This window comes from Bicyclus anynana, chromosome 11, assembly GCF_947172395.1.
Source record: "Bicyclus anynana chromosome 11, ilBicAnyn1.1, whole genome shotgun sequence".
Lineage (NCBI taxonomy): Eukaryota > Metazoa > Arthropoda > Insecta > Lepidoptera > Nymphalidae > Bicyclus > Bicyclus anynana.
The window spans coordinates 3,869,226-3,884,224 of record NC_069093.1 but is presented as its reverse complement, the minus strand read 5'-3'; the positions used below and the strand labels follow the sequence as shown (position 1 = coordinate 3,884,224).

General features: G+C 40.1%; 1 protein-coding gene across 6 annotated transcripts in view; it reads right to left on the bottom strand.

Moving 5' to 3' along the window:
- Positions 1 to 14,999, bottom strand: part of LOC112048127 ((E3-independent) E2 ubiquitin-conjugating enzyme) — a 37,377-nt gene that overhangs the window by 10,888 nt on the left and 11,490 nt on the right. For 2 of the 6 annotated variants that reach the window (XM_052884165.1, XM_052884169.1), the window contains 13 exons: positions 14,404 to 14,541; positions 12,487 to 12,694; positions 11,408 to 11,533; positions 10,526 to 10,626; positions 9,324 to 9,459; positions 8,381 to 8,467; positions 7,719 to 7,872; positions 6,748 to 6,911; positions 5,078 to 5,167; positions 4,306 to 4,515; positions 3,789 to 3,894; positions 3,409 to 3,511; positions 2,515 to 2,604 (listed from right to left, as the gene is read on the bottom strand). In XM_052884165.1, the coding sequence (XP_052740125.1) occupies positions 2,515 to 2,604; positions 3,409 to 3,511; positions 3,789 to 3,894; positions 4,306 to 4,515; positions 5,078 to 5,167; positions 6,748 to 6,911; positions 7,719 to 7,872; positions 8,381 to 8,467; positions 9,324 to 9,459; positions 10,526 to 10,626; positions 11,408 to 11,533; positions 12,487 to 12,694; positions 14,404 to 14,541 (1,713 nt within the window). The remainder of the gene's footprint in view (positions 1 to 2,514; positions 2,605 to 3,408; positions 3,512 to 3,788; positions 3,895 to 4,305; positions 4,516 to 5,077; positions 5,168 to 6,747; positions 6,912 to 7,718; positions 7,873 to 8,380; positions 8,468 to 9,323; positions 9,460 to 10,525; positions 10,627 to 11,407; positions 11,534 to 12,486; positions 12,695 to 14,403; positions 14,542 to 14,999) is intronic. The other 4 variants (XM_052884167.1, XM_052884168.1, XM_052884171.1 and 1 more) reach the window with 4 other exon arrangements.

Below are 14,999 nucleotides of genomic sequence, written 5' to 3'. Positions count from 1 at the left end.
TTACACAGGGGTATCAAACACGCAAGACTTACATTAAACAAAGTATACTTCATTTAACATGTAAAAATACGCGGTGTTGTATTAAATAGAAGGCATTTTTTTTGGATCTCAAACTAAAGTATCGAAATGTAGAGAAATTAAGTTACCACTTTTTTACTGAGTCATCTAGCTACAATACAAAATGAAACTAAATGAAAAGAAATTTGTTAGTGGACAAATGGGATATGTAGTGCTATTGGATTTCTAACTACAGGTTTTAAAAAAATATATAAAACTTATAAATAACAAATTGATGATTTAAAAACAGCTAAGAATGTTATACATCATTATCATCTTCTTCTATACATATAAAAACGAAACATCACGAAATATTAATAATATAAACATTTGACATACAAATATGAAATTTGGCTGGGAGGTTATAGTTAGTAGACTTCAGCTAAGAACAGAGTTTGCGACAAGGCAGGATTAAGGTCCAAGGGCGGACGAAGTCGAGTATATTATAATTATAATAAAGTAAGCAATCAACTCGAACAGTCTGCCTGAACACGATAAAGACGATAATAACTGCACGGATTTTCATAAAGTTTGATTAATGATGTGGCAATTTACATAGAATACCAATTTACATAGAATACCAATTTACATAGAATACCAATTTACATTATTGATTATATTATATTACAGCTCTGAAATAATTTAGGATTATATTGCTCTGCTACCCATGATGTTATTAAAGTTATTAAAGAAGATGGAATCATATTAAAAACGTATTTCATATATCTAACAAAAGGTGTTTTATTAAAATAACCAATTGAATACAATTAAAAGCTAAAGCAGTTTTGTTAAAAAAAGGTACAATTTTAGTGGAAAACTTCTGTATTTGAGCTAATAAAAAATATCAAGGAATTATTTATATCAAATATTATGAAACATATGAAATGTTTCGTATAATTTAATGGACTGCGTCGCACCAAATTAAGGATTTGCTATCTTAAAGCTGGACTGTGACCTAATTTAAAAAAACAATATTTGTCTAAAATTACGTAAGGGGTATGATATTAATTGATTATGAAACACGGCTAAAACTGACGTGATATAAGGTCGGAGTATGACCCGAATAGTTTTGAACTCATACGGGGCCCTTAGTCATGAGCTGGTTCTTGCAACGCGGCACGATCCAAACTGTACGAACAAACGGGGGTAAGGGCCCCGTATGGGTCCGTAACTAGTCGGGCATACCTTATATCACGTGAGTTTTAGCCGTGAAGTCAATTAATATGAATAACACTTACGATAGTTTAAATTCTAATAAAAAGGGGTATGATGATGAAATGTATGAGACATTGATTTTGTTAATAATATACTCATATATCGTAACTGATGAAAGAGCATGATTAAAATTCTTAAAAAACGTTGAATATAACAAAAGCGCATTTTTGTGGATAATGTTAGGATATAAGTTTGCACACTTAATAGTTAGAATATGAAAAACTATCAATTAAAAATAAATGAGCTGTCTTTTGTTTAATATAAGTGATGCGGATTTTTAGTACACAATAGTAATATTAGTGATATTTATTGCGTTAAAACACAGAATTTCAAACAACATATAAAAGTTGGAAACAAAAGTACTGAAAATTGAACATCAAAGTAGAGGAAACTGGCGTATTGGTCACATTCATAGCACAAGTTGTAGGCACGATTAACATTCACGAAACGTAAAAAAATAATATACCATATAAATTAATAACACATACAAAATAATATAAGCGACATAGGAGGGAATCTGTACCTAATACATTTATTTAATATATATTTTCAAAAACAAACTTTTATTTAAGTGCTCTAAAATGCCCTGTGTTAACGAGAAAAATGAGCCCAAACTCGATGGTTTTGTCTTGTTTAGTTTAAGAGTTCCTATGGCCATCTTTCGTTTCCATCATCAGAGCAACTCCATAGTTTGTCTACTTTTGGAAGACTGTTTGGGTTTGTAGTGGTGTAAAGACATGAGTTTGACAATAGACTGGCGACAGACAGCGCGGCGGCAGGCAGAGGAGGAGGAGGAGATGATGGGAGAGGCGTATCAGAGGCGTAGCTTGGCCTTTCGCTGCTCAGGGTCTGTAGCTATGTGGCACGTTAATTCTTTTTTTACAAACGCTAACGCTTCGAAAATTAAAAAATATATGGGAGTCACATTTATTATATACACGTTACGATCAAATTGGCGATCGGATCTGTCATTCCCATTTTGCGTTTTGCGTGTTAGCGTCTGTAGAAAGTGAATCGACGTGCCTCATGGCCATTAGTCCTGGGCCGACTGCAAAGTTGCCCACCTTCTTTATTATGTACTTTAATTATGAATTAGAATTTTTCTTAATGAGTTTTACGAGGATTAAAAAAATACTAATACTGAGCTTATAGAAAATGGTTAAAGAATTACAGCATAGTACAGATTCCCTCGGGGGGATGCGTAGGATGGGAGAAAAAAAAAATAAAAATTTGGCGGCTCACATTGAAAAGTGGTAGGGTAAGTTCTCTTCGGTCGCGATTTGCTTTCTCATTAATCTGTTAAGGAATTCGGCCAACTCTTGCGGCCTTCTCCTGCGGAAGACAAATCGCCTTTATGTTATACCACATTCACACGTCTCGTTATTTACAACTAAACATTACGATTATGGTAGGCGTCCATAAATGCGCATCGTAAGTATCGGATGCATCGCATCAAACTTCAGACTAATTACATAAGGACTAGTATCGCACCCAAATTCACGAAGAAAATTGTCTGTCATTTTCTGAGCTTAGGTTTGGTATATATCTTAAAATGAACTAGAAGTTTTTGCACGTTTTTTACACCATTCAATTGCATAAAAGGTATGATAAAGCTCTTTAACCGACAAAAACGATTACAACTACGAAACATCGATTCTATTCTATTCATTGGTCATATCTTATTCTAGATCATTGGTCATATACTTTGACTGAAAAGTAACGTCTAGCGAGGCAGGTCCTTATCTAATTAGTCTGAGCATGAAACGCATTCTTCTATAGAAAGTAAATATTCTTTGTATAGAAAGTCATACAAGTGCGTCCACTGATCCGCATTATACGGATCGACCGTAAAATTAAATATCCGTTAAATGAGTATGTCCGATGCGGTTATGTGGACGCCTATCTTTAAGGCCCTCTTTCACATTGCTTTTAATGCACAAGAAAATGCGAGGTGAGATGCCTGTATTTAATTATAATATAATATAAGTATATTGAAAAAATAAAACTTTTACTTTGAACCTAACCTAAAAATTCCCTAAACTTATACCTTTACAATGAAATAAATAAACATTTGCTAAATCAAATATAATATGGAGTATTTTTGTGGTGTTTATCTAAGTAAAGTAATAATCATACCGGCTAACTTCAGCATGCGCCTTCACCAACTGGCGGTGTATCAGAGAGCACAGCTTGTAGCAAACGTTGCGCGCGCTGCCTTCGCCGTCCGCGTCCGCGCCTGCTGTAGAACCATAGATCATCATCATCATCATCATCATCATCATCATCGTCATCATCATCATCATCATCATCGGCATTATCAACATCGTCAATCTAGGGGTAGGGGTAGTTGAAAGTAGTTTACATCGATAAAACTATGTTTGTCGTGGGTGTGGTTTGCATGAAAAGAGAAAAAAGAACAAGAAAGAGGGTAGATCGGTTCTGCCCCTTCTTCAGGCAGACGAAATCGCGGGCGTTCGCTAGTGATAGTATAAAATGTTTGTTAAATATGTTCTTACCATTCTCCCCTGTAGCGTTTTCTTGAGCAAAATTATTTTCCGAACTGGACGATTGTGCAGGTTCGATGTTTAAAAACAGAGATTTCTTTGGTGATTCGCCTTCTACCTAAAATCAGATGAAATTAAAAATCTATAAAAAAATAATAACCTTTTCATGCTTTTTTAAAAAAAAATCGCTTTAATATTTCGGTCTACACATAAGAAAGTCTGGGTTGTATGATTCGTTACATAAATATGACAGTGCGATATAGAGTAGCCAATGCAAAATGAAAATGAGATTTGACAGTTGGATTTTTGAACATTACTAAGGCATACTAATATTATAAAGTCGAAAGTTTGTGTGCGTGTAAGTATGTTTGAATTTGTGTCCTTTTCTATTTTTTAAAAATAGAAAAGGACACAAAATCTAACCCTGTAGAACGCCTATTAAGGAACCTCGTGAATAGAGTCTTTAAATGCCGGCAGTTGACGAGTTAAATAAAGTGCAACATTTAGATGCAATAGTGTATTAACATACGTCCATGGGTTCCACGGTGACATTGGCGGCTATGATGGGCTTGACCGGCTTCTCGTCCACCATGATGGTGTCGAGCACCTCCTCCAGCGGCGGTTCTGTCGGCGGCTCTTCTTCTGCGGGCGCGAATAGTCGCGCCAGCTGTTCGTGAACGCGCCGCTCGCCCGCGCGCGGCGTGCTCGCGCCGCGTTCGCGCACGCGCTCTAATAGACCCTGAAAGTATTCAACGTTGAATGAAAATGTTTTTGAATGAAAACTCCTTAACGCACATGTCGGCGCGAGTGAGCCGTTAGATCGGTTGGCTTGTGTTGTGACGAGACGAAATAGTCCAAGGTGTTCCGTGAGTTAGGAGTAGTGGGAGGCCGAGTCATATAGCTATATAGCTCATTATTGTCCAAACCTTTTGGTAGATAACCCTTCGTGGTTTTTTTAAGATAGGCAAGGATAATGACTTGAGTGGAGAAGGGGAGTGTTAATTAGTTTTAAAAGACGTTTTTAACCCTACAAACAACGGTCTCAAGTTGGGGACTTCATTCAAGGTTATTTTATGAAAAATTTTGGTTTTTTAAATCCGCCTCTGAGGTCAATCCGTTTCCGATACATGCTGAACTTGGGGAGTTTGGAGGCTTTATAGATACCTGTTGCCATCTACACGCATAATGATTATAATCAGATGTATTTTGGTTGTTTTTGGTACACTGATAGTATATAATCTGTGTCAGATGGGTAGTCCGAGACTAGAGACTCAATAATATACTAATTAATATACACTCACCAAAAAGTGATCCTCGTGAAAGAAGGTGGTACCCATGAGACGGTCCAAAAATCGACAGTCTTTGTAAAGATTTAGCAATTTCCGCATTATCTAAAACAAATAAATAAAGAATGAAATTATTATCTGTTAATATTAATAAATTATCTAGATAACTTGTCAGTTTCTTCATTTTCCATACTAATATTATAAAGAGGAAAGATTTGATTGTACGTTTGTTAGCATTGAATAGGCTCCAAAACTATTTAATCGATTCGAAAAATTCTTTCCTTGTCGCGAAGCTACACTATCCTCGAGTGCTATAGGCTATATTTTATCCCCGTATTGATACGGGTACAGGTTCTAGTCAAAGTCTTTTCTACTCAAAGTTTATCAACTCATGCTCCCATGCTGTCCATGCCACCTAGGACAAAGCTTAAAAAAGCTGACATACATATTGGCTTTTGTTGTAATAGTAAGCTGTAAAAATCCCTTTATAGCAGATACGCGTGGAAGTATAGAGTTGAAATTTAAACCTCAGGTCTAAAACAGTTCCTTGAAACTATGAAAAAAAATAAACAAATGTAACGCCAATACACTACTCGCGAAGTTGATCGAACACGATAGTATCTTCTTCTTCGCTTCGTGCAACATCGCCTCGCCTCGTTCAACTTCCTATCGTGATTTTGCGACTCGTTTCACTACTTGGCTTACTTCAGGTCTTCGTCGAAGCGAGTATAGCTTGACCAGTTCGTTGATGACACTCCCATGATATGCGGGCGACGGGGAGAATGCACAGGTGTGAAGTAGTGGGGGCATCGCTGCCCCCCTCCCGGCCCGTGCGGACCATAGTGAGCGTTACGAACGAATTTGCCAAGCTATGCCTACTTGAGACTTAAAAAAAGAAAGAAAAGAAAGAAAGATCTTTGTTTTTAAGTAATGCCACATATCACATAAAATCTAAATTATATTATGGCTTAACTGTCCACTCAAACAGTGGAGCACTAAAGAATTCCCTGCAATATGTGGCATAACCTAGAAAAGGTCCCAACTCAGCATTTAGCCGCATACTTTCAATAAATTCTCATAAATATGTAATTCTCTCTCCACTTATAATTTTAAAATTTTAAAGTTCTCGTTTAAATTTTTTATATTGGTTTTTGTCAAAATGTGTAAATTAAAATTTATATTTTGTTTTTTTTTCTTTCTATTTGTCAATTTTAATTTCTATTATTCGTACGACCTATACTTTTTGCATGCTGTGGCTACCTATAAGTAAAATATTTTGTAAGTGTTCATATAATTTTGTTGGTGGTCCAATTAAATCTATATATACAAAAATGAATTGCTGTTCGTTAGTCTCGCTAAAACTCGAGAACGGCTCAACGGATTTATCTTATCTTGGTCTTGAAATGTTCGTGGAGGTATAAAAGGTGAGAAAAAATCAAATAATTTCCGGGAAAACCCTAAAAACTGCCCTTTTTTATTTCCCATACAAACGTTTAAGAGTCAAGCGGTAAGGGTAGGGGTAGAGGTATAGAAGGGTAGAGTAGGGATAGAGCATAAGTGCACTTATGTCAAAATGAAGCTTGACCGGGTCTGCTAGTAAATAAATAAATAAATAAAAAAAGGATGCAGCACTGATTTTCAGTTAGGACCCACGCACACAGTTCAACATCGTATGTAAAGCTGACCTCTTGGCTCTGCAGCGTGGGGTGCTTGGCGAAGATCTCCTCGAGGCGGCGCATGGCCACGCGGCCGCGCTCGATGTGCGCCGCCACGCGCGGCTCCAGCAGCCGCGGCAGCGCGCCCTCCGCCACCACCAGCGCCGTCTCCTCGCTGGGACTGCTCGCGAACACTGCAACATCGAATACAGGGTGTTGGAGAAACTCCCGTCCGGCCCTTAAGGGCGTACTTAGATATCGTGTATATATTATTTTTATGCAGTCCTTATTTTCAAAGAAATACACTTTTTTCCCTACACAAAATTAAAATAAAAAAAATACAAAATTATAAAAACTTACATGGCAACACAAAAGTTGAGATTGAGATGAGGTTAATTATTATTAGTAGGCATTACCTACAAAATAGAAACGCCGCGCCGTCTATGTTTTGTACAATGGGCACCGAAAGCGATGATACCTACTACCTAACCTTTTTACCCATACGCGGCGCGGCATTGTCAAAAGGCTTTAAATTTTGCCGACTTTTGTGCCATAAATGATTGTACAATGTTGTCGCTTTTTAAATTTTCCAAGTTTTGGGAGAATTTATGTTTAAAATTAGAAATTTTATTATTGCGATAAAAATGCTTAGTATTTTTTTTATTATTTCTTTTTGTTCATAATGATATGCCAGACGGTGCGATCCGGCGCCGCACCGCAGGCACATCTTGCTACGGCGCCGCATACCACACGTGTACAGTGATGCGGCAAAATGTTTCTAATGCGGCACCGAATCGCACCGCACTATGTGGCTTCTCTTTAAGACCTATTATTTTTTTTTCTTAATTCTCTGCGTAAATAAAGTCTGCTAATCCGCATTCCCCCTCTCATTCTGACAGAAGACTCGAGATCAGCAATGAGCCGAATATGGGTTGATAATTAATGAATGAATGAATATCTCCTAGTAGTCCCTATAGTCTCCTAGTAGTCCCACAACTCACCCGGCATCGGCGGCTGTTCTTCACTCGAGCGCGCGGACGCCGGCACGTCGGGCGTGCGCGGCTCGGGCACGGAGCTCTGCGTCTCCCAGGAGTCCTCCGACCCTGAACCCTCAGAGCCCCACAGCTCGCCGTCCTCAGAGTCGTACTCCCCAACCTGGAATTGAGGTGATGAGTAGGTTCCAATATATTGATTTTTATGAGACACTAGCTGACGCCGCGCGTTTTCACCCACGTGGTTAACGTTCATGTAGGAATACGGGGATAGTATATTATAATAATCCTATAACCTTCCTCGATAAATAGGCTATCTAACACTGAAAGAATTTTTCAAATCGGACCAGTAGTTCCTGAGATTAGCGCGTTCAACCAAACAAACAAACAAACTCTTCAGCTTTATAATATTAGTATAGATTTGGGTAAATAAGGTCAACATTAACCACTTAATACATAAAAAATAAAGATTATCGGAATGTATTCGTAAAATAAATAAGATTACAAAATTTCTAAATCAATCATAATTAGATGAATTTTTTTTTTATATACTCAGTTACTTCTACAAAAATTGCTACTAATTTTGAGGAATTTTAGTACAACATGAACCTCACTAAAGGGGATATTATTATTGAAGAGCATTTTATTTCTTAGGATGATGATAATGCTACCTTGTAAAGATCCTGAGGCCAGCACATACTCGTGTGTCCATCAACCCACCACACTTTCACACGACCGGTTGGGAAATTGTCTATGACCTGAAAAAAAAACAAAGTATTTATTGCATCTTGACCTCATCTTTATATCCTGCCATACATAATTAACATAGATATCCAAAGAGATCTTAAGTTAAGACAGAATGAAAATACAGTGCTTAACTCAGAATAAATACATAAAGATCTGCCTCGCTAGAGGCTTACTTTTCTGTCAATGTATGATCAACGATCATGTGATTATAAAAATTGTCTTTTTTAGAATCAATGTTGAATAGTTGTAATCGTGTTCGTCTATTAAAGAGCTCCGTAAAATTACCTCTTTGTGTAGTTGAATGGTGTAAAAAACGGTAAACAACTGCTAGTTTAGTATAAGAAGTATTCTTAAGTAGTCTTAAGAATCTAAGCTCGTTTTCCTCAAAAACTTATAAGACATTGTTTTTTGTTTATCTGGGTGTGATACTAGTCCTTATGTTATTAGTCTGAGGTGCTACAGTAGTAGTAAGGATGTAGTATAATATCAGGAGCGACTAGCGATGCAAGTCAATGGTTTGGCTAACAATCTGGGAGCAGGACTGCAGATTGAACAATATTCGAAATCTAGCCAAGAAAGAAAGCTAGAATACAGCATAATAGGAGATTGGTTAAAGGACTAACTCCTTCTGATAACACATAATCTCCAAGCAACAGACAAACGGTTCAATGTCATATGACAGATTGCCAAATAACAATATTAAGAGAAAGGGGAAAAGCTTTAATATCTACTTTCAATCATAAGCAGACAGACCTTTTAGTAGAAATATGACAAAGAAAAGTAAGATTTTGATTAAAAAAAACATACATACATAAAGCCAATCATGGAATTTCTTATTTTTTGGAAGATGGTTAAAATAGTATTCACCTGTCCAGCAGTACAGTTAGCATCCTCGCCGGTGAAGTTGGCTACCCTGATGACGACGGTGCCGGGCCGGTACTGGAAGTCGGGGTGGTCCTTTAGGTCGTACACGCTCATTTCACTTTCGTACAACAGTTGAGGCCTGGGAGATAAAACAGTGTTCTGGAATTATGTGCTCAGTCTCCAAAAAAAAGTATTAAAAACAAACAAACAAATAAATAACGTGACTTGCTGGTAAATCAAATCAAATCAATATTCATTTATTTCAAATAAGCTAAGTTTACAAGCTCTTTCGAAACGGTAGGTAATATTATACTTAAGATAATGGTGATAATAATTAGTCGAAAAATTAAAATTAAAGTTGCGAGGGTTCCAAACATGCCTTGGTTCGAGAAGAGCCCACAATAAACTCAGCCAGGTTTTACCTTTTTTAGTTTATCACCATTTAACAGTAGCCTGTCATGTAATACATTTAATTTCCAAGCAATTTTGTCGTTTAAGTAATCATTAACACTATAATACGACTTTTCTATAAGCTTCCATTTAATAAAAACTTTGAACTTACTGATAGACATGCCAGTGGTTTCATGTGGCAGTTTATTATAAAAACGTATAACAATTACCCTTAAAAGAATTACTATTTTTTTGTAACCTAGTGTGGAGTGCAACAGTTTTATTTTTATTTCTGACATTAATATTATGTATGTAGTAATATGTATGTATTTCCAAATTATATTGACTACGCACAGTCATGCTTTTATTTTTTTTTAATTTCTCCCTTAATTTAAATTTCTCTAGGCCCCATTTTATATATCGCAAGAACAGCACTCTTCTGCAGAACACACACACTATCAATATCAGCAGCATCATACCATAAGACCCCATAGCAAAATATCATAAGACATAATGCTGTGAAAGTAAAAAATGACTATTTGTGAACTCCAGCCCCATTACCCTCATGAGAACCTCTATGTAACGACATTCGTTATTAAATTTTCCAGCAATGTGTATTAGACTACAAGCCTCGCATACTCACCACTGTACCGCTCAGAAATGACGGCATAGTGCTTAGAGTTATTTTCTGATATAGTAACAGCCTTCTAAGCGTTATTCACGTTGGTTCATTTCACAGGTAATTTTTATTATAGCTGCCGCATTATGTTACATTTAAATATAAGTGTTCTAGAACAATCACATAGAATACTCACACAGGTTCATCAGTGCTGGTGTAGGTGCGGTACCAGTTGACGATGGCGGTGCGCCCGTGATGGTCCACTCGCTGGACCACTCCATACTCCCGGTGTTTCAACTGAAATATGATCATTATTGGTTTACTTATCAAATATAAGGAGCGACTAGCAATGCATGTCAATGACTTGGCAAACAATCTAGAAGGAGACGACTGAAACGCAAGTGTGTTCAAAATCTAGCCAAGAAAAATAGCTAGAATACAGCATAATAGGAGATTTGTTAATGGACTTACTCCTTCTGATGACCCATAACCTCTAACCAACAGACGAACGGCTCAATGTCGAATGACAGATTGCCGAGTAACAGTATAAGAGAAAGGAGAAAAAAAAAAAATATTGGTTTACATTTTTATTACTGTCAGCTTATTTTAACGGCTCATTACAGGGCTATACTACAGCCTTTCTTGATGTGTACTGTTTACCAACAAAGAAATTAGATATGAAGGTAGAAAAGGCATGTCATTTCATACCTTATTTTAAATTATGTCTCGTTTATTTATAAAAAGGTACAATAAATATATTAACCATATCTAATTGTTGTAAGCTTATTATTCAAATTTATTTTCATTAATTTAAGAACAAGTTAATTATAATTATTATTAGGTGTGAAATTACTAGTAATTTATACCCTTATTTTTAATTTTTTTGGTTAGTTTAGTAGAAGTTAGTTTTTTTTTGGTTGCCTTAAACATACCCATCAATATTAAGTGCTCATACTTGGTGGAGGTACTCAACAACGAGCAAGGTATACTCCCTTATGTTCATCTGCCGTGCTCGAGTAACTGCAAAAATCCCGGCCTTCAGCTCCCTACTATTTGTAATTTTATGGTTTTAACTCACTTGTTGGTTTTCTTCTACGTTAGCAGCACCGTTGATGACGAAATCTCCGGGGAAACATTCTTGTCCATCCAAATGGTGTATTGGGTACAGCTGAGTTGACGGTATACCCATTTCTATTGTTCCATCCTGAAATTAATCATTGTAGATACAGAACAAAGATTTAATGCCTCGAGATATTCATTGTGAAAAAGAAAATTTCAAGACAAAGAAATTTCAATTTAAATTAACATAAACAACAAATATTTAAATTGACCAGCCAAATATGGCTAAAATATATGACCTGTCACGACTTTGGCTGGTAGTTTGCAGTGTCTCGACGACAATGCGGTGTTTGTGGCGATCGTTATAGAGACACGGTGAGCGCTTAAGCTGACTAGCCAAGTTTGGCGTCCTTTGCAGTTGAGAATTACCTGACTTGCCACACAATGTTGGCTCGGGTAGTGGCGTGCAGTGTCTCGACGAGACGCTATCGCTGCGGGTCCTTAGCTGATCAGCCAAATATGGCGTCTTTTGTTGTAGTCAACTAACCTGCTAGTTTGCCAGCTAACTGTTTGCCCCGGAGTGGCTTCGGTCAATTTAACATCAATGGCTTTAGTATAGTGGTGTGTTCGACCAAGACGCGGTCGGCGCTTAAACTGTCTGGCCAAATATGGCGTCATTTGCAGTAAACTGACCTACCATACGAAATTGCCTCGGCAGGTAGTGTGCATTGTCTCCACCACGACGCGGTCACTGTGGCGTAAGGCAGACGCGAAAAGCATCTTAACTGAGCAGCCAAATATGGCGTCTTTTGTAATAGTCAACTGACCTGCCATACGATGTTAGATCGGCTGGTAGTGTGCATTGTCTCCAAAACGACGCGATCACTGAGGCGTAATACAGACGCGGGAAGCGTCTTAACTGAGCAGCCAAATATGGCGTCTTTTGTAATAGTCAACTGACCTGCCATACGACGTTAGCTCGGCTGGTGGTGTGCATTGTCTCCACCACGACGTCGTTCACTGTTACGTAAGGCAGACGCGGGATGCTTCCTAACTGACCAGCCAAATATGGCGTTTTTTGTAATAGAGTCAACTGACCTGCCATACAACATTGGCTCGGCTGGTTGTGTGCAGTGTCTCCACCACGACGCGGTCGCTGCGGCGCGGGGGAGGCGCGGGCGGGGCTCTCCTGGCGGCGCGCTTTAACCGTTTGCCCCGGAGTAGCCTCACAGCCAGCTGGGGCGACCTCGCCCCTCTACCGGACCCCGAGGCCGCGGAGGAGCAACGGGAAGACCAGGTCGCACCGCTACAAGTGAAAAGTTAAATAAGTCGTAAGGTTTGCACTTCTTATTATGATTTGTTGAGCGTATATTAAAACATATAGAACTGTTACAATACGTGACAATATAAGATGACATATGAGAGATATTAACAGTGGCAGGACTGTCAATTGACCAGTACATTATAGGACTGCATTTAGGCTGTCAGTCCACCAAAGCGGAGCGAGGGAACGTAGCGGAGAAACTGACTAATGCGGAGCGGAGCGGAGTGACTTACCGAAGAAACTTCCCCGCTCCGCTTACCGGTTTTATATGAATTTTTAAACTAGCTCGCAAGTTTCTGTTCACTTAAGAGGAGCGGAGATTTAATGCAATCCTATCGGTTAATATTTCTCCGTTTTCGGCACCGCTGCCTCGCTCCGCTTCGGTGGACTGAGAAATCTTTTATCAGTCGGCCGGCAAACTTCGTGTGTAATATGAGAATGTACTCTCTAGAAGTGCAGCTAGTTCTATATTAGAATGAGTATCCAAAGCTGCTCTAATAGGATCTTACCAAATTTGGCTAGGCAGGGAGAACAACACGAGCAGAGAACGGGGAGTGTTGATCGATCGTCAAGGAATTCCTTAACCCTACATCCAGTAGTCACAAGTTCAGAACTCTGCTCGGAGTTTTTCTCTCTACCACGCGATGGTCCCGGCACCCGCACGGTTAATCCATGGAATGCTAAGATATTCGTCTCAACTGTAAATTGAATGAATACTGTTACCTGTCGGTGTCGCTGCCGTCGCTGCTGGTGTTCTCCCAGTTGTCGGAGTCGTCGTCGTTGGGCTCCGGCCGCTCGCCGTTGGCTCCGGGCTGCGGGTGTGGGGTTTACTTATAGTGGGTACCTGTCGGTGTCGCTGCCGTCGCTGCTGGTGTTCTCCCAGTTGTCGGAGTCGTCGTCGTTGGGCTCCGGCCGCTCGCCGTTGGCTCCGGGCTGCGGGTGTGGGGTTTACTTATAGTGGGTACCTGTCGGTGTCGCTGCCGTCGCTGCTGGTGTTCTCCCAGTTGTCGGAGTCGTCGTCGTTGGGCTCCGGCCGCTCGCCGTTGGCTCCGGGCTGCGGGTGTGGGGTTTACTTATAGTGGGTACCTGTCGGTGTCGCTGCCGTCGCTGCTAGTGTTCTCCCAGTTGTCGGAGTCGTCGTCGTTGGGCTCCGGCCGCTCGCCGTTGGCTCCGGGCTGCGGGTGTGGGGTTTACTTATAGTGGGTACCTGTCGGTGTCGCTGCCGTCGCTGCTGGTGTTCTCCCAGTTGTCGGAGTCGTCGTCGTTGGGCTCCGGCCGCTCGCCGTTGGCTCCGGGCTGCGGGTGTGGGGTTTACTTATAGTGGGTACCTGTCGGTGTCGCTGCCGTCGCTGCTGGTGTTCTCCCAGTTGTCGGAGTCGTCGTCGTTGGGCTCCGGCCGCTCGCCGTTGGCTCCGGGCTGCGGGTGTGGGGTTTACTTATAGTGGGTACCTGTCGGTGTCGCTGCCGTCGCTGCTGGTGTTCTCCCAGTTGTCGGAGTCGTCGTCGTTGGGCTCCGGCCGCTCGCCGTTGGCTCCGGGCTGCGGGTGTGGGGTTTACTTATAGTGGGTACCTGTCGGTGTCGCTGCCGTCGCTGCTGGTGTTCTCCCAGTTGTCGGAGTCGTCGTCGTTGGGCTCCGGCCGCTCGCCGTTGGCTCCGGGCTGCGGGTGTGGGGTTTACTTATAGTGGGTACCTGTCGGTGTCGCTGCCGTCGCTGCTGGTGTTCTCCCAGTTGTCGGAGTCGTCGTCGTTGGGCTCCGGCCGCTCGCCGTTGAGGGCGCCCTCCTCGCGCGCCGGCTCCGGGCTGCGGGTGTGGGATTTACTTAGCCCACTTGGACACATCCACTTTATTACTTTACTTTATAAAAGAAATATGGAATATATTATGGTATTTTCACCTGAGACTTAAACACATTCACAAAGTAAAAATAATTTACATATATGTATACTAGCGAACGCCCGCAACTTCGTTCGCGTAAAATCTGTTATTTCTAATCTGTGGATTAGATATAACAGAGATGCAAGGTAACTAATACAGACAGATTTAATTTTGCATAATTATAGTATTAGTAAAGATTAGCGGACGCCCGCGACTTCGTCCGCCCTTAGACCTCTTTCATCCAGCCCTTACAGTAGTATCGCTGTAAAAATGGAGTAACTTCTCCCGTTTTCACAACATTTCCCTTCACTGCTCAGCTCCTATTGATCGTAGTGTGATGAAAAGTATATGAAAACCTGCCCAGGAGTATGAACAACAATTGTATCAAGTTTCGTTAAAATCCGTCGAAT